General features: G+C 42.6%; 1 protein-coding gene across 2 annotated transcripts in view; it reads left to right on the top strand.

The window, feature by feature from the left end:
* The window catches only part of OGFOD1 (2-oxoglutarate and iron dependent oxygenase domain containing 1), a 30,203-nt gene extending 21,709 nt beyond the window's left edge, over nt 1-8,494 (top strand). For both annotated transcript variants that reach the window (XM_019979540.2, XM_070770591.1), the window contains 9 exons: nt 1,656-1,772; nt 2,361-2,452; nt 2,657-2,785; nt 3,038-3,151; nt 4,561-4,640; nt 5,233-5,537; nt 6,660-6,782; nt 7,208-7,266; nt 7,747-8,494. In XM_019979540.2, coding sequence (XP_019835099.1) covers nt 1,656-1,772; nt 2,361-2,452; nt 2,657-2,785; nt 3,038-3,151; nt 4,561-4,640; nt 5,233-5,537; nt 6,660-6,782; nt 7,208-7,266; nt 7,747-7,908 — 1,181 coding nt within the window. In that variant the 3' untranslated portion in view covers nt 7,909-8,494. The remainder of the gene's footprint in view (nt 1-1,655; nt 1,773-2,360; nt 2,453-2,656; nt 2,786-3,037; nt 3,152-4,560; nt 4,641-5,232; nt 5,538-6,659; nt 6,783-7,207; nt 7,267-7,746) is intronic.
* The last annotated feature ends 5,998 nt before the right edge of the window (nt 8,495-14,492 follow it).

Below are 14,492 nucleotides of genomic sequence, written 5' to 3'. Positions count from 1 at the left end.
CCTTTAGGATGGACTGGTTGGATCTCCTTGCAGTCCAGAGGAACCAGAGGTCAAATTGCCAACATCCACTGGATCATCGAAAAAGCAAGAGAGTTCCAGAAAAACGTCTGTTTCTGCTTTATTGACTATGCCAAAGCCTTTGACTGTGTGGATCACAAGAAACTGAAAAATTCTGAAAGAGGTCAGAATACCAGACCACCTTACCTGCCTCTTGAGAAATCTATATGCAGGTCACGAAGCAACAGTTAGAACTGGACATGGAACAACAGACTGGTTCCAGATAAGGAAAGGAGTAGGCTGTATATTGTCACCCTGCTTATTTAACTTATATGCAGAGTACATCATGAGAAACACTGGGCTGGATGAAGCACAAGCTGGAATCAAGATTGCTGGGCGAAATATCAATAACCTCAGATATGCAGATGACACCACCCTTATGGGAGAAAGTGAAGAAGAACTAAAGAGCCTCTTGATGAAAGTGAAAGAGGAGAGTGAAAAACTGGCTTAAAACTCAACATTCAGAAAACTAAGATCATGGCAACCAGTCCCATCACTTCATGGAAAATAGATGGGGAAACAGTGGCAGACTTTATTTTTGGGGGCTCCAAAATCACTGCAGATGGTGACTGCAGCCATGAAATTAAAAGACGCTTATTCCTTATAAGAAAAGTTATGACCAACCTAGACAGCATGTTAAAAAGCAGAGATATTACTTTGTCAACAAAGGTCCGTCTAGTCAAGACTAGGGTTTTTCCAGTAGTTATATATGGATGTGAGAGTTGTATAATCATAAGGGATTAGATTTTGGTCATATCTGAGTAGCCTAGTGATTTTCCCTACTTTCTTCAATTTGAGCCTGAATTTTTCAGTAAGGAGCTGATGATCTGAGCCACAGTCAGCTCCTGGTCTTGTTTTTCTTGACTGTATAGAACTTATCTATCTTCTCTGCAAAGAATTATAATCAGTCTGATTTCGGTATTGACCATCTGGTGATGTCCATGTGTAGAGTTGTCTCTTGTGTTGTTGGAAGAGGGTTTTTGCTATGACCATGTATTCACTTGTCAAAACTGTTAGCTTTTGCCCTGCCTCACTTTGTACTCCAGGGCCAAACTTTCCTGTTGCTCCAGATATCTCTTCACTTTCCACTTTTGCATTCCGGTCCCCTATGATGAAAAGGACATCTTTGTGTGTGGATGTATGTGTTCTAGAAGATCTTATAGGTCTTCATAGAATCATTCAGCTTCTTCAGCATTAGTGGTTGGCATGTAGACTTGGATTAATGTGATGTTGCATGGTTTGTCTTGGAAGAGATGACAGGTGTTTATAGTGATATGGAAAAGACATTTGCCATGTAATTAAAAAAAAAAAGTCGACAAAAGAACCACTGTAGGATACTATTTTTAAAAGGCAAATACATATATGTTGGAAAAGTACTGGACGTGACCATCCCTGAGTCTGTGTGTTCTTCTGTGTTTTTAGAGTTTTCTACATTGACAGTTTTATTTCTGTAATTATAAAAGGAGAATTAGTGTTGTTGTAAAGCTGGAGGAGCTGCCATTACGGAGGACCAGCAGATGGACTGATAATAAGCACAGAGGCAGGCAGCTGTTCATTGCCCATGCGGGGACATCATGGTGTTCGCTCATCTGTTACAGATGCCCTGCTCTGTCACGATGATGAGCTGGAAGGGCGCCGGATCGCCTTCATTCTTTACCTGGTTCCTCCCTGGGATGCGAGCTTGGGGGGCACCCTGGACCTGTTCAGCGTTGATGGTAAGACAGAGGCGTGCACTTCAACACCAGCAGACACTTTTGAGTTCTTAGACGCAATGTCTGTTCTCGTCAGAGGAGGTGGAAGCCATCCGTTACCTTGACAACCACAGGGGGATCGAATGCCAGCCCTGACAGCCACCTCTCTGGGTTGTGCTTAAAATAATCGGTCCTCCAGAGATAAACTGGGGTTAATTTAAGATGAGCAACAGTCAGACCCTGGTTCTGAATGCTGGCCATGGGAGTGTAGAGCACATGTACAGCCGCCCTTGGTTATGAATCTCCAGGACCAGTCCATCTGCCAGGAGGTCCTTTTTTGTTTGTTTTTAATGACTGACACCAGAACTTGACTCCAGAAATCGTTCAGAACTTTTTCCAGCTTTCATCAGTAATGCATGGTGGAGTAAGAACAGATGTCGCCTAGCAGAACTGTGTTAAGAGAAACAGATGGAAGCGGGTGGCATTTGGGGATCTAAAGGGGACATCTAGCTACCCTTAGAAATTTGCGAATTGTCAAGGTGGAAACAAGGCAGCCTGGAAGTGGTTAATGATGATGAAGCTCGTTTATGGATGTGTTCTCTCCTGGCGCAGAACACTTTCAGCCGAAGCAGATTGTCAAGTCCCTTATCCCTTCGTGGAACACACTGGTTTTCTTTGAAGTGTCTCCAGTATCCTTTCACCAGGTAAAGACTGTAAGCCACAAACACATAAGTGCCAAAGAGCATGCTTTTCAGTCTCCCAGTTTCTAAACGTGGCAGCTTCCGGGTGGACTACCCAGCCAGGTGGTTTCCACACCTAGTGTGAAGGGTCCTGAAATTAGTGGGCCGTAGCTAGTAATCTTCCCCCCTTATCTTTATGTTGATGTGCTGCTGGTCTTGTCCTCTCAGGTGTCTGAGGTCTTGTCTGAAGAAAAGTCACGTTTGTCCATCAGCGGCTGGTTTCATGGTCCTTCACTGACCAGGCCTCCCACCTACTTTGAGCCTCTCATAGCTCGGAGCCCTCACATCCCACAAGATGTAAGGATAAATTCTTGTTGCTGGGATTCTCTTCTTAGAAGCTGTGGCATATCATTTGCTTTTCTCTTTTTTATTTATTTGGCTGCACTGGGTCTTCATTGCAGCATGTGGGATCTAGTACCCTGACCAGGAGTTGAATCCAGGCCCCCTGAATTGGGAGTATGGAGTCTTATTTTACTGGTATGACATGGTGGCAGAACAAAAGCAGAGGGAATTATTAACTTACCCTTCACATCTGCTGCTCCTTTCCAGCATGAAATTTTGTATGATTGGATCAACCCTACTTATCTTGACATGGAATACCAAGCTCAAATTCAAGAAGAATTTGAGGAAAGCTCTGAAATTCTCCTAAAAGAATTCCTTCAGGTAGGCCAGCAAATCCTGTCCGACAATACCATGTTTGGCACATAGCCTTGCTTCTTGGGTGGGTGAACAGGCATCACTTAGAGAGCTTTTAGTTTTTGTTCTGTTCCTGGTTAGAATTTTATATCATCCTTTTCAAATGATGAAATGATACTAGCTAACATTGGTACCAGTTGCATGTTAGTAGGCTGAGTCTCTTGGGTGTTTATTCCCCAGTTCTCTACGCTCTTAATCACACACACACACTCTGTCTCACTCACACACTTGTATACTGTGGGGGAGTGGTATGTAGTTCCCACCCTATTCATTTTGATGACTGGTGCTATTACTTTTAAATAATAGAAAGATTACTAATTAACAAATTAGTAATACATGTTTGAGAATGACGAGGTGGCAGCTTACAGTGGAAAGAGACCTAGGTTAGAAGTCACAAGACTATATTCACGTCCTGGCTCTGGTTTTACTGACCTCAGCAAATCACTAAAGGTCTCAGCTTGTATTTCATCACCAGTTAAACTGGGATAATAGCTGCTTTGCCTGTCCTGAAGAGCTGTCCTGAGGGCTGAGTGAGATCATGCAGACAGGTGTGGTGCTTCCCAGGTGATCCTGGGTTCCATGGAATCACAGTCCCAAGAGTTGTCCCTCCATTAAGAAAAGGTTGAGACACACTGCATCCTGCCTCTTGGAATTATATAGCAGATAATAGCATATTAAGGAATTTGAGAAGTATTATAGTAAATTAACTTTTTTAATCCTATTTAATTCAACTTACGTAAACTTGCCTTAGGATCCTTTCTTGTTTCACAACTGATAGGATTACTGTTTGTAGAGCACTCCTTGGGAAACTGCATTTAAACAAGTACTTATGAAAGCCTCTTATGGAGATTGTTTAGATTAATTAGTTTCTTGTACTATACTGAACTTTTTAAATTTAGAATGCTGATTAAATGAAGGGAATGAGCAGAGGCCTAAAGAATCTGTATTATTACATAGACATTTTCATTATAACAGTGTATCAGTTATAATGTATAGTGTATAAATTTAATTAGTTATAACTACATTAATGCAGTTTTTCTCCTCACATGAATTAAAGAATCTGCATTAGGATCCTTGTTTTATAAATGCAGGATTCCTAGAAGTCTAGTAGTTTGACATAAGACATACAGGTACATAAGGTAATGGCCCAAATTGACACTCAGGTCTCTTGGCTAAAGCATGCTGACAATTTATCCAGCCTTTGCTCTGGCTTCACCCTGTCAGGACTGGGGGATCTGATGCGAAAGGGATGAAGAAGGTCACCTGGCCCTTTTGGGAATGGGCCAGAATGATTCTGCAGAGCTGCTGTAGCTGCAGCAACCAGTGTGGGATGTAGAAAGTTCTGCTGAATGCTGCTTCATTTTCTCATTCTCCAGCCTGAGAAATTTGCAGAGGTGTGTGAGGCTTTGGAGAGAGGACGTGTGGAATGGAGCAGCCGAGGTCCCCCTAACAAAAGGTAGAACTCATCGTTGAGGACATTTACTTCTGCATTTAGCATCTACCTGGTCTGTCTGTGAGGCTCACCTCTAATTATAGGACATTTGCCCTAATGTTTTGTTCTCAGGCACATCCAGTAGGAGACCCTAACAGAATCTGTTTTTTTAAATGTTATATGTCTTTTATACCTCAGGTTTTTAAACATTTATGTATTGGCTTTGCTGGGCCTTGTTGCTGCACTCGGGTTTTCTCTAGTGGTGGCGCGCGGGCTACTTCCTAGTGGCATAATGGTGTCTCGTGGTGGTGGTTTCTCTTGTTGCGGAGCACGTGCTCTAGAGCACATGGGCTTCAGTAGTTGCTCCACAGCATGTGGGATCTTCCCAGACCAGGGAGTGAACCAGTGTCCCCTGCACTGCAAGGTGGATTCTTAGACAGTGGGCCACCAGGGAAGTCTAGGATCTCACTAAGTAACAAACTAGGATTCAGTAAGCTATGCCAAGGTTCAGGAAGAGAGGTACCAAGCTAATGATCAGCTCTCATCCCGTGAGTGATGTTCCATCCATGTAACGTGATGAACACCTTGATGAGCACCTTGCGTTGCTGCCCTACAGGTTTTACGAGAAGGCTGAGGAGAGCCAGCTTCCTGACATCCTGAGGGACTGCATGGCGCTGTTCCGCTCCGAGGCGATGTTCCTGCTGCTCTCCAACTTCACAGGTCTGAAGCTTCACTTCCTGGCACCTTCAGAAGATGAGCCTGAGGACAAAAAGGAGCGAGATGCAGTCTCTGCTGCTGAGAACACTGAAGAAGGGACTAGTCACAGCTCTTCTGAGCCAGAGAACAGTTGGGCGGCCACCAGCGACAGCAGTCTACAGAGCGAGGGACCGACGGACCCAGAGGAAGACGAAGCAAAGAAAGGTGAGCTGCTGTTATGTTCTGTCCTTTTTTACCATTAGGTATTCACAATTCAGTGGTTTATTCATTCAACAGGTATTTCTTAAGCATGTACTCTGTGCTAGGCCCTGCTTCTGGACTTGGAGAAGCAGACAGACAAGGTCTCAGATCTCCCTGAGCCCATATATTGTAGTAGGGGAGAGGCGAGAGATTAAATGCTACACAAACAACAAGATGTCAAATAAGGGCAGTTGCGGTGCAGGAAACCTGAGTAGGGCTGTGTGTGGAGGACTGACCAGGGCTCTCTCGTGGATGCAGGGCAGTCTGGATGCTCTGTCATCCGAAGCTCGGGTCTGAATGACAAGACAGATCTGTGCGAAGCGCATTCTGGGCAGGAAGCACAGCCAGCTAACAGTTTTATTAGGCTAACAGTGGTACAGATGGTAGAGAGAAATACCATTGGTTTTGCCTAAACTTCCTCTAAAACACAAGAACAGAAAGGAGCGGAAGGTGAGTGGTTTCTTTCTGCTGAGAACCAGTATCACCCTAAGAAAAACTTGATTGAACTTGGACAAATAGGTAGAAGGAAATTATTAAAAGCAAAGGAAGTTTAATCATCTTTTAAACAGATGGAATGGACACATGACACTAAACCAGTAAAATGTACATACCAAGAGAGAACCCTAACTGCAAACTGTGGAAATCCGTTAATACTAGTCTCTCCATACTGGTCAGCTGTAACCATCCCACTAAGACAGGATGGTAACACTAGAGGAAACTGATAGGGAGGGGCAGGGTTTGTGTGTGACAGGGATAGGGGAACTGTACTTTCTGGGAAATTTAGTTTTTCTGTAAACTGCTCTAAAAAATTCTACTTAAATAATTAAACGTTATTTTAAAAAATGGAGTGGGGGGCAACTAAAGTATATACTCCATCTGAAATTCATGGTAAAGAGAAATAAAGTCAACTTTTTTTCATAATAAGGCTGATGCATTATATATAATGTTATAATAGAGCCACAGGTCAGCTTAGGTTTATAGAAATGGTTTCTCTTTAGTGCTGTACTGCTCCTAATTATCATTCTTTTGCAATCTAGAAGTGGTATCAAGGTATTTTTTTCTGACCTCCTGTTACGATTTTCTTAGAATCAAGTGTTCCCACATGCCAGGGGGAACTGAGGCATTGGAAGACTGGTCACTACACTTTAATCCATGACAACAGCAAGACTGAATTTGCCCTGGACTTACTGCTCTATTGTGGCTGTGAAGGTAAGAGGGACAGTCGCTCCCGAGAGACCCTCTCTAACTGAACCAATTCACAAGTTATCTGCCTTGGTTATGATCTCAGATCATAGGAGCTCTATGTTGGAAGGGTCTTAAGGGTCATGAATTTCAGTCTTCCAGCTCAGAGTACTATTTGTACCCGTGACCAAGGTATAGGAGATGGACCAAATAATAATTCCTAAGGAACCCCCCAGAGCTTTTATGTAAGTGTCCTTCCAGGTATATTTTATATTTTAGTTTTCGGTTCTCAGTGTTGGTTGAATGATAAATTCAAGCTCTTAAGTCAGAGTTGGGTATGACTCAACTCCCAGATCCCCCAGTGTTAAGCAGCATGGAATCAATGATTCAAACAGATGATGTAACTCTTGCGGTGAGAGCTTTCTGAATGCTGTTTGTTTGCCCTTTGTAAGGCTGGGAGCCAGAGTATGGTGGCTTTACCTCCTACATTGCCAAAGGAGAAGACGAAGAGGTAAGTTGCTTCTGATAGCAAACCATCCTTTTTAGTTCTTAAAAATGTTTTCATTCTTCAGCGACCCAACTTTTATGACTTTCTGCCAGTGTCTTTAGCTGATAAATCCATGATGTTCTGTCTGGCAGTGGTTCTAATTTCTAGCAGAAAGTACTCAGCATGCAGTAAAGATGCTAAAGGATAATCCCTAGGCATTCTACCCAGCTGAGAAATTCCAAGTAAATGAAGAGTCAGGTGGTACATTTTCATGACTCTTTGAAGGTAGGAAAACCTAGATGCATTAGGTAAAACCTTTCTGGGGATGTACTGGAATGGGGCTTGCTGGAATACGTCTTGACAGCCAGAGCAATAGCACTAATAAAGGATCTTTTAAAAGATCCCTGTCACCAGAGTTTGAGTATTTGATATGGAAACATCTGTTTAAGAAAAGAGGTGAGAATCATCTGTGTTCTGATGTATCCTTGTATTTACCTGTTTCAGCTGCTAACAGTGAATCCAGAAAACAACTCTTTGGCACTGGTCTACAGAGACAGAGAAACTCTGAAATTCGTCAAGCACATTAACCACCGAAGCCTAGAACAAAAGAAAAGCTTCCCAAACAGAACAGGCTTCTGGGACTTTTCATTTGTCTATTACGAATGACAAAGCAGGCCAAAGCTGGAAAAAGACCTTTCCTGAGTACTGGCCCAGCTGTAAGAGTTAAGACGTTGCATGAAGGAGAGCCACAAGATGACCTGTTTGACAGCGCTCTTAAAACTGTGTATGACTGTCCTTTAGTAGGGCTCATAATGATTGTCATCGGTTTAGACCTTGAGCTTGGAGCTAGGTACTTACCTCTTGATTTTTTTTTTTTTAAAGGGTTTTGTCTTTAACATTCAGTTCTTCATTTTCCATATTGGCTTATTCATTGATTAGAAAATGTGTGAGGTAAAATATACATAAAATGTACCATTTTAACCACTTTGAAGTGTACGTTCAGTGGCATTAAGTATGTTCACGTGGTCGTGCAGCCTTTGCCACCGTCCATCTGCTGAACATTCCCGCCTTCCGCAGCTGCGCCTCTGTCCTGATCAAATAGTAACTCCCTGCTCCCCCTCCCCCAGCCTGTGGAAGCCACCGTTCTACTTTGTCTCTAGGTATCTACTAACTCGTGTTCCTCAGAAGACAAATAATATTTGTCTTTTTGTGACTGGCTTAACTTCACTTAGTGTAAAATCTTCAAGCTTCATCCATGTTTCCAGTGGTTGTTTTTTTAAAAGTGTGTGTGTGTGTGTGTGTGTGTATATATATAGAGAGAGAGAGAGAGAGAGTCATAAATTTATGACTAGTTTCTGTGCTTCCCAATGTCATTGGTTTAGAGGATTATAGAACCTAATACCCCCTTTGATTCTGGGCCCCTGTAGCTTCCTCTCACTGCCCATGGCTTTGTTTCACTGTGACTCTGGACTGTATAGACTTAAGACAATGTTTAATATATTCCCTTGGAAAATAGCCTGGTCTGAAACCACGTGGCCCCGAGAGACTTATGGTCAGTGACAAGGATGGCTGCTGTGCCCTGCACAGTGGTGTCCAGGTGCCCATGACTGCTCCATGCTGGAGTCGCGCCTCCAGTGTAGCCAAATGATTCTAATCTCGTGTGACTTTCATTTCCCAAGTACTGTAGGGTCATCTGTCAAACTGGCCTTTCTTTAAGAGACCAGGTGTTAAAGCCATGTGGGACTGCCAGGCGACGGTCCTCTTTGTTATCTTCTTTTTCCCATGAACTGTTGAAGGGGATAGTATGATGCCTGCCACCTGCATGCATGGGTGTGCATGCATGGGTGCTCAGTGTCACTGCATCATTAATCGAAAGATGCTGTTTTCATTCCATTCCAGTGCTATCTCCTTGTTAACTTTTTCTTTTTTACATTTATTATGAGCTACTGCAGTAGCTTTTATTTTGGATTTTACAAATTAATAGGAAAAGCATTGAGCTTTGTCCTTTTTATCTCCTAAAACTTTGAGTACTAAAATTTGCATTTAAATGAAGACAGTTTCACTTTCTTTAGGCTGATGGTTTCAAAATTTTTGATCTTGCACCTTAATCGGTAAAAAAAAAAAGTTTTAGCATGTATGTTTATTATATGGGGTATTTATAAATTTTACATACTTCCTATACTAATATTCAGTATTGGTTGTTATAAAACAATAATTTTTAAAAGATGAACTAAAATAATACCTAGAACTGGTTCTTATATATTGTCTTTCCCACTGACATGGTGGGAACCGTTTTTCGTGCATACTGGTTTGGGGACCACAATATTTTAACCATAGCATGGTGACACTCAGGTGGGATTACAGCTACTACTTTGTTGGTTGAAATTTCCGAGCTTGCCTTTTAAGTTCCTGCACACTGAAGGTCATCCTGTAATATTACTTTTGTTAACATAAAAATATGTTTCTGTTAGTGGCATAAACCCAGGAATAGGGCTGAGCGGGTGTGTGCCAAGTATGGAAAACAGTTTGAGACTCACTGTTCTAGGTAACATCTAAGAGCTCTGGAGCACTGAGTCTAAGTCTTAGCATCCTACACAAGCATTAAAATGTACTTATTACATTCTCCTTAATCTCAGTGTGCTTATGGCCTATCAACACATTTTCCATACACTACAGTACTCTGGTGTCCAAGGGGAGAGAATCCCTGAGAGGCAGACTGTGATGTTGCTGTCAGTTACATCACCTACGGTACCTCTTAGGCTGCAAAGGATCATGTAACTTGCAGGTCGCTTCTCTGCACTGAAGGTACCCAGTGATGAAGAAGTTGTTTTTCCTTAGTATTTCATTCTTCATCTTAGTTTTTTTAGGGCCTGGAGCCACTGTGGACAACTGTTAAGCAGCAAAAGAGGAATTACAACATGGGCATCTTTTTTATACTTACTTCTTGCAGGTACAAACTATGATGCTCACCTGTAAAAATGTCATCTCTTAATTCTTATAATTCCTTTCAATAAAGGAAGATATTTTTCCCCCAAAGAGAATAGCTCTTATCAGATTACCTCTGTAATACATGTTCATTGTGAAGAACACAACATATAAAAACATAAAGGTCACCTGGAATCCCACCAGCCTGTGGCAGCCTCTGTGTGCTGTGTAATGTATCAATTTGGCTAGACTGAACCACGTTTCCCAGGATTCCAAAACCTCTTTCCAGTTAGAAAGTCTATCACTAAATTGTGTCTGACCCTTTGCGATCCCATGGACTATAGCCCACCAGGCTCCTCTGTCCATGGGATTTTTCCAGGCGAGAATACTGGAGTGGGTTTCCAGTTAGACTGAGCCACAAGTTCCTGTGCAAGATACGGAGGGCCAGGACGAAGCAGTAGTCATTCTGTGCCTCACACACACTGTACTGAATAACCTCGCTGGTGGCTCACTTGCTCAGTGTGAATCCGCGTCTGCGCCTGCAACTGCTCCACTTTCCATTGGCTCTTCTTTCAACTTCTCTGATGCAGGGTCTCCCCTACACCATCAAGGTCAGGCAAGAACTGACAGATTTTAATGTGTCCTGGTGGGCTCCAACTTGTTCTTCCCAACTCTACATCCTTTGCGACTGCCAGTCCTGTGCACTTCAGCTTCCAGCATCAGACTAGAAAATTTAGATGACTTTGCCACTCCCTACAGCTGTGTAAGGTCAAGTCCCCTTGACAGATTTCCTTTATCATGTCAACCATTATGTAAATTAAGAGCATTTTCATAAAGTTATTTTGAGAGCATATTAGTATTTCTGTTGAGAAGGAAAATTATGTATTTAAGGAAGAAGCCTATAAATAATCTCAGTCCCTCATTTAAAGATGTAGAAAAATGCAGACAAGAAAGAGGCTGTTAACATTTTGAACTTGGCTTTTCTACAGCTTATAGCTTGCCTCCCGAACTCCTCTGAATGTGTATTTCTTTCCCAAAGAGTACTGAAAAATAACAAAGCTTGGGCTGCCTATGCCAGACCAGCATTTCCTCAACAAATAAGTTTTGGCTGCAATCTCTCTTCACTATCATTATATACTTTCCACTATTACAACTGAATGAGAAAATACAAACCCTGTTAAAAGGGTTCTTCGTAGAGTGAGTGACACCAGAGGCAGGCCCTTCAGCCTGTGTGAACTGGACATTCCTACAAAAACAGATGATTCCTTCTCTGATATAAAATCAGTCCACAAAGAATAGTTTAGAAAACTACTTGGAACTTGCCCATGTGGCTTCATTTCAGGAATAGCAGATTTCTGTACCACACAGATGAAAAGATGACTCATGAGCTAGAGTATATAGTGTGGGCAGGGGCCAGATGGGGAAGAGGCAAAAACGCAAAACACCAGGCTGCATGGTGTCTTACTGTACAGTAGTGTCAGAGTGAGACTGGAGCTGACTTAGTTTTGTGATCACAGGACTCTGCACTGGCAGATGTGTAACTGCTAATTATAAGATATGAAATGTTAATAATGCTGAAAATCATTCTGGTACAGTACTTCTGCTGCTGCTGCTAAGTCGCTTCAGTCGTGTCCGACTCTGCGACCCCACAGACGGCAGCCCATAGGTTTGCGTAATAGTTGTCGAGCTCCTAGTTCTTTCACTTCTGGAGCTACTGACAGGCTCACTGAGAACAGACACTTCACGGAGAATAGCAGATGCTTTTCTTTGCTCAAGGGATTGCCACAGCACCACAGGAGGACAGAGCTGGTTAAGATGCAGCCTTTGCTCTCACTTAATAGAGGATTTATATAAACATAGAATATAATAAGAGTTAAAGAACAGACATGGGAGAGGAAAGGTCTCCTGAGAGAGCATTTGAACTGAGCCTTGATGTACCAGAGGGTTCTCTGGTGGCTCAGACAGTAAAGAATCTTCCTGCAACACGGGAGACCCAGGTTTGCTCCCTGGGCTGGGAAGATCCCCTGAAGAAGGACACCAAGAAGCATCCTCCCAGATACCAGAATCCTCAAGCTTCTAAATGAAAGCAGAGCGTTCACTTAAAGCTACAACAAAACTCAGCAACAAAACAGAACTTAAGCTGTGGCTTCTAGAAGGCACTCAGATCCTCTCACCACAGAAAAATACGGCAACAAAATAGAGAACTAACTGATAACCAAACACTTTTCTTTTCCCTAAGCTGAACACGAATGACATCTAAGAGGATAAAAAATTTTATCCTTTGTATCATTATCCTGGATTAATGTTTTATGAACAATTTTCATCTCATCCAGCGTTTACTCACTGGGGAACAGTTTGAAATAGCAGAAAGGGCCATGACTACTTGGTTTCAGACTCCACACTGCAACTTACCAAGCACTGGGACCCTGTGGAAAACATTCTGCCTCTCTGAGCTCAGAGACAATAACAAGAGGATTAGATTAATGCGAAAATAACCTGTTTATAATCTATAGATCAGGACTATGAAAGATAACCTGCTGCAGAATGACTCCTTCAAGCCTTGTCCATGAATATTTTTAGGTTGTAAGGAGTTTGCGGGCTGAAGAACAACAGAATGACCTTTAATGAGATGATTCCTTAAGGGTCCCTAAAAATAAATAATGCCATACAATTTAAAACCAGCACCAGGCTTCCCTGGTGGTCCAGTGGATAAGAATCTGGCTGCCAGTGCAGAGGACACGGGTTCAATCCCTGGTCTGGGAAGATTTCACATTCCACTAAGCCCAGGTGCCACAGCTACTGAAGCCTATGCTCCTGGAGTCCGGGCTCCACAACAAGAGAAGCCCGAGCACCAAACCAGAGAGTAGCCCCCACTTGCTGAAACAAGAGAAAGCCCATGTGTAGCAACGAGGACCCAGCGCAGCCAAAATATATAAACAGGATTTTAAAAAATAAAAAGCAAATGCTTTTAGAAAAACCAGCACCAACTAGAGATCATCATCTCAAAAGGTATAAGTCAGACTATGGCTAACCAGGAAAAGACCCCACAGTGGGACTTGAGTTTCGCCAGTAGCTCTGTGACTCTAGTAAGTACTTAGTCCCTGCACTTCAGTCTCATCTTCAAAGCAAATAAAAGATACTTTACTACTCTGGAGATTATGGAAGATAATATAGTATACGAGGATGTCTTGAGCTTACAGATTTCAAAGTGCAAAACAAAAGGTGTTTTAGGGGCTTAGTCTCATAAAAATTAGAAATCTAAACGCTCAAATTTCAGAAATGGAAGAGAGAATCCTCTGTGGCCAAATGGAGGACACTAGTAAAGCTGATTCACCACAGAGGAAAGGCCTAGCCTCTGCATGTTCTCCATGGGGCTGCGTATTGGTCAATATTCTGATGCAGAGAACAGGTTAGACAATTTGCTAGACAACTGGAATAAAAGGATTACAGCATGCCAGGTGATTTACAGAATTACTAAGGTAGTTAAATAAAAAACCTGTAGGATGCAATTCCAGAATCTCTTCTCTGGTCTATACTACAGAGGAGCTGCTCCTACCACATCAGGAAGGTAGGTGCTTGGGAAACCAGAAGGCCCCTGTATTACCTACATAAATACAGGACTGCCTGACTCTGAGCCGCTGAATCAGCTACTGCTACTGGATCTGAAGAGCTTAACTGCTCCATTCAAGAAACCTTGTGCAAAACCAGGAAGCTGCCACTGTAGCTTCAGAGGCCCACATCATGCCAGCTCTTCTACCATCCAGAATCTATTTCTGCTAAATGGGCAAGCCTCAGAGACAGAGAACCTCTGCTGTAACCCACACTGGTCAAACGCATGCTCAGCATCCCATTTTTCTCATTTCAAATTTCAAGTGTCACGTGACTGCATCTGAAACAGAAGCTCAATCAAACCTCGATCACCAGCTGAAAACTAACTGGAGAAATCTGTTTTAGCTTCCTGCTCTTCACAGGAAAAGGAAGTCATCATACTCGAAGAAAACTGGAGTAGATAATTCTGAGCCAAACCTCCGTGACTGCCTTAAGAATTCACTCACTTCTTCACATTCAGCTCTGAAAATTCCAAACTTTTTTGTTTTGTTATACAGAGAATTTGATCCATCTTTGGACCCAAGTCTACAACATTCCTAATATAAATAAGTTCTTAATAAATCCATATTTGGGACCTCCCTGGTGGTCCAGTGGTTAAGAATCCGCCTTCCAGTTCAGGGAACGTGGGTTTGATCCCTGGTTGGGGGATTAAGGATCCCATTTGCCATGAGGCAACTAAGCCTGTGCGCCACAACTACTGAGCCCAGGCACAACCG

The sequence above is a fragment of the Bos indicus genome, chromosome 18 (assembly GCF_029378745.1).
Source record: "Bos indicus isolate NIAB-ARS_2022 breed Sahiwal x Tharparkar chromosome 18, NIAB-ARS_B.indTharparkar_mat_pri_1.0, whole genome shotgun sequence".
Lineage (NCBI taxonomy): Eukaryota > Metazoa > Chordata > Mammalia > Artiodactyla > Bovidae > Bos > Bos indicus.
Note: the sequence above shows the minus strand (reverse complement) of the source record. Positions and strands in the feature narration are given on the sequence as shown.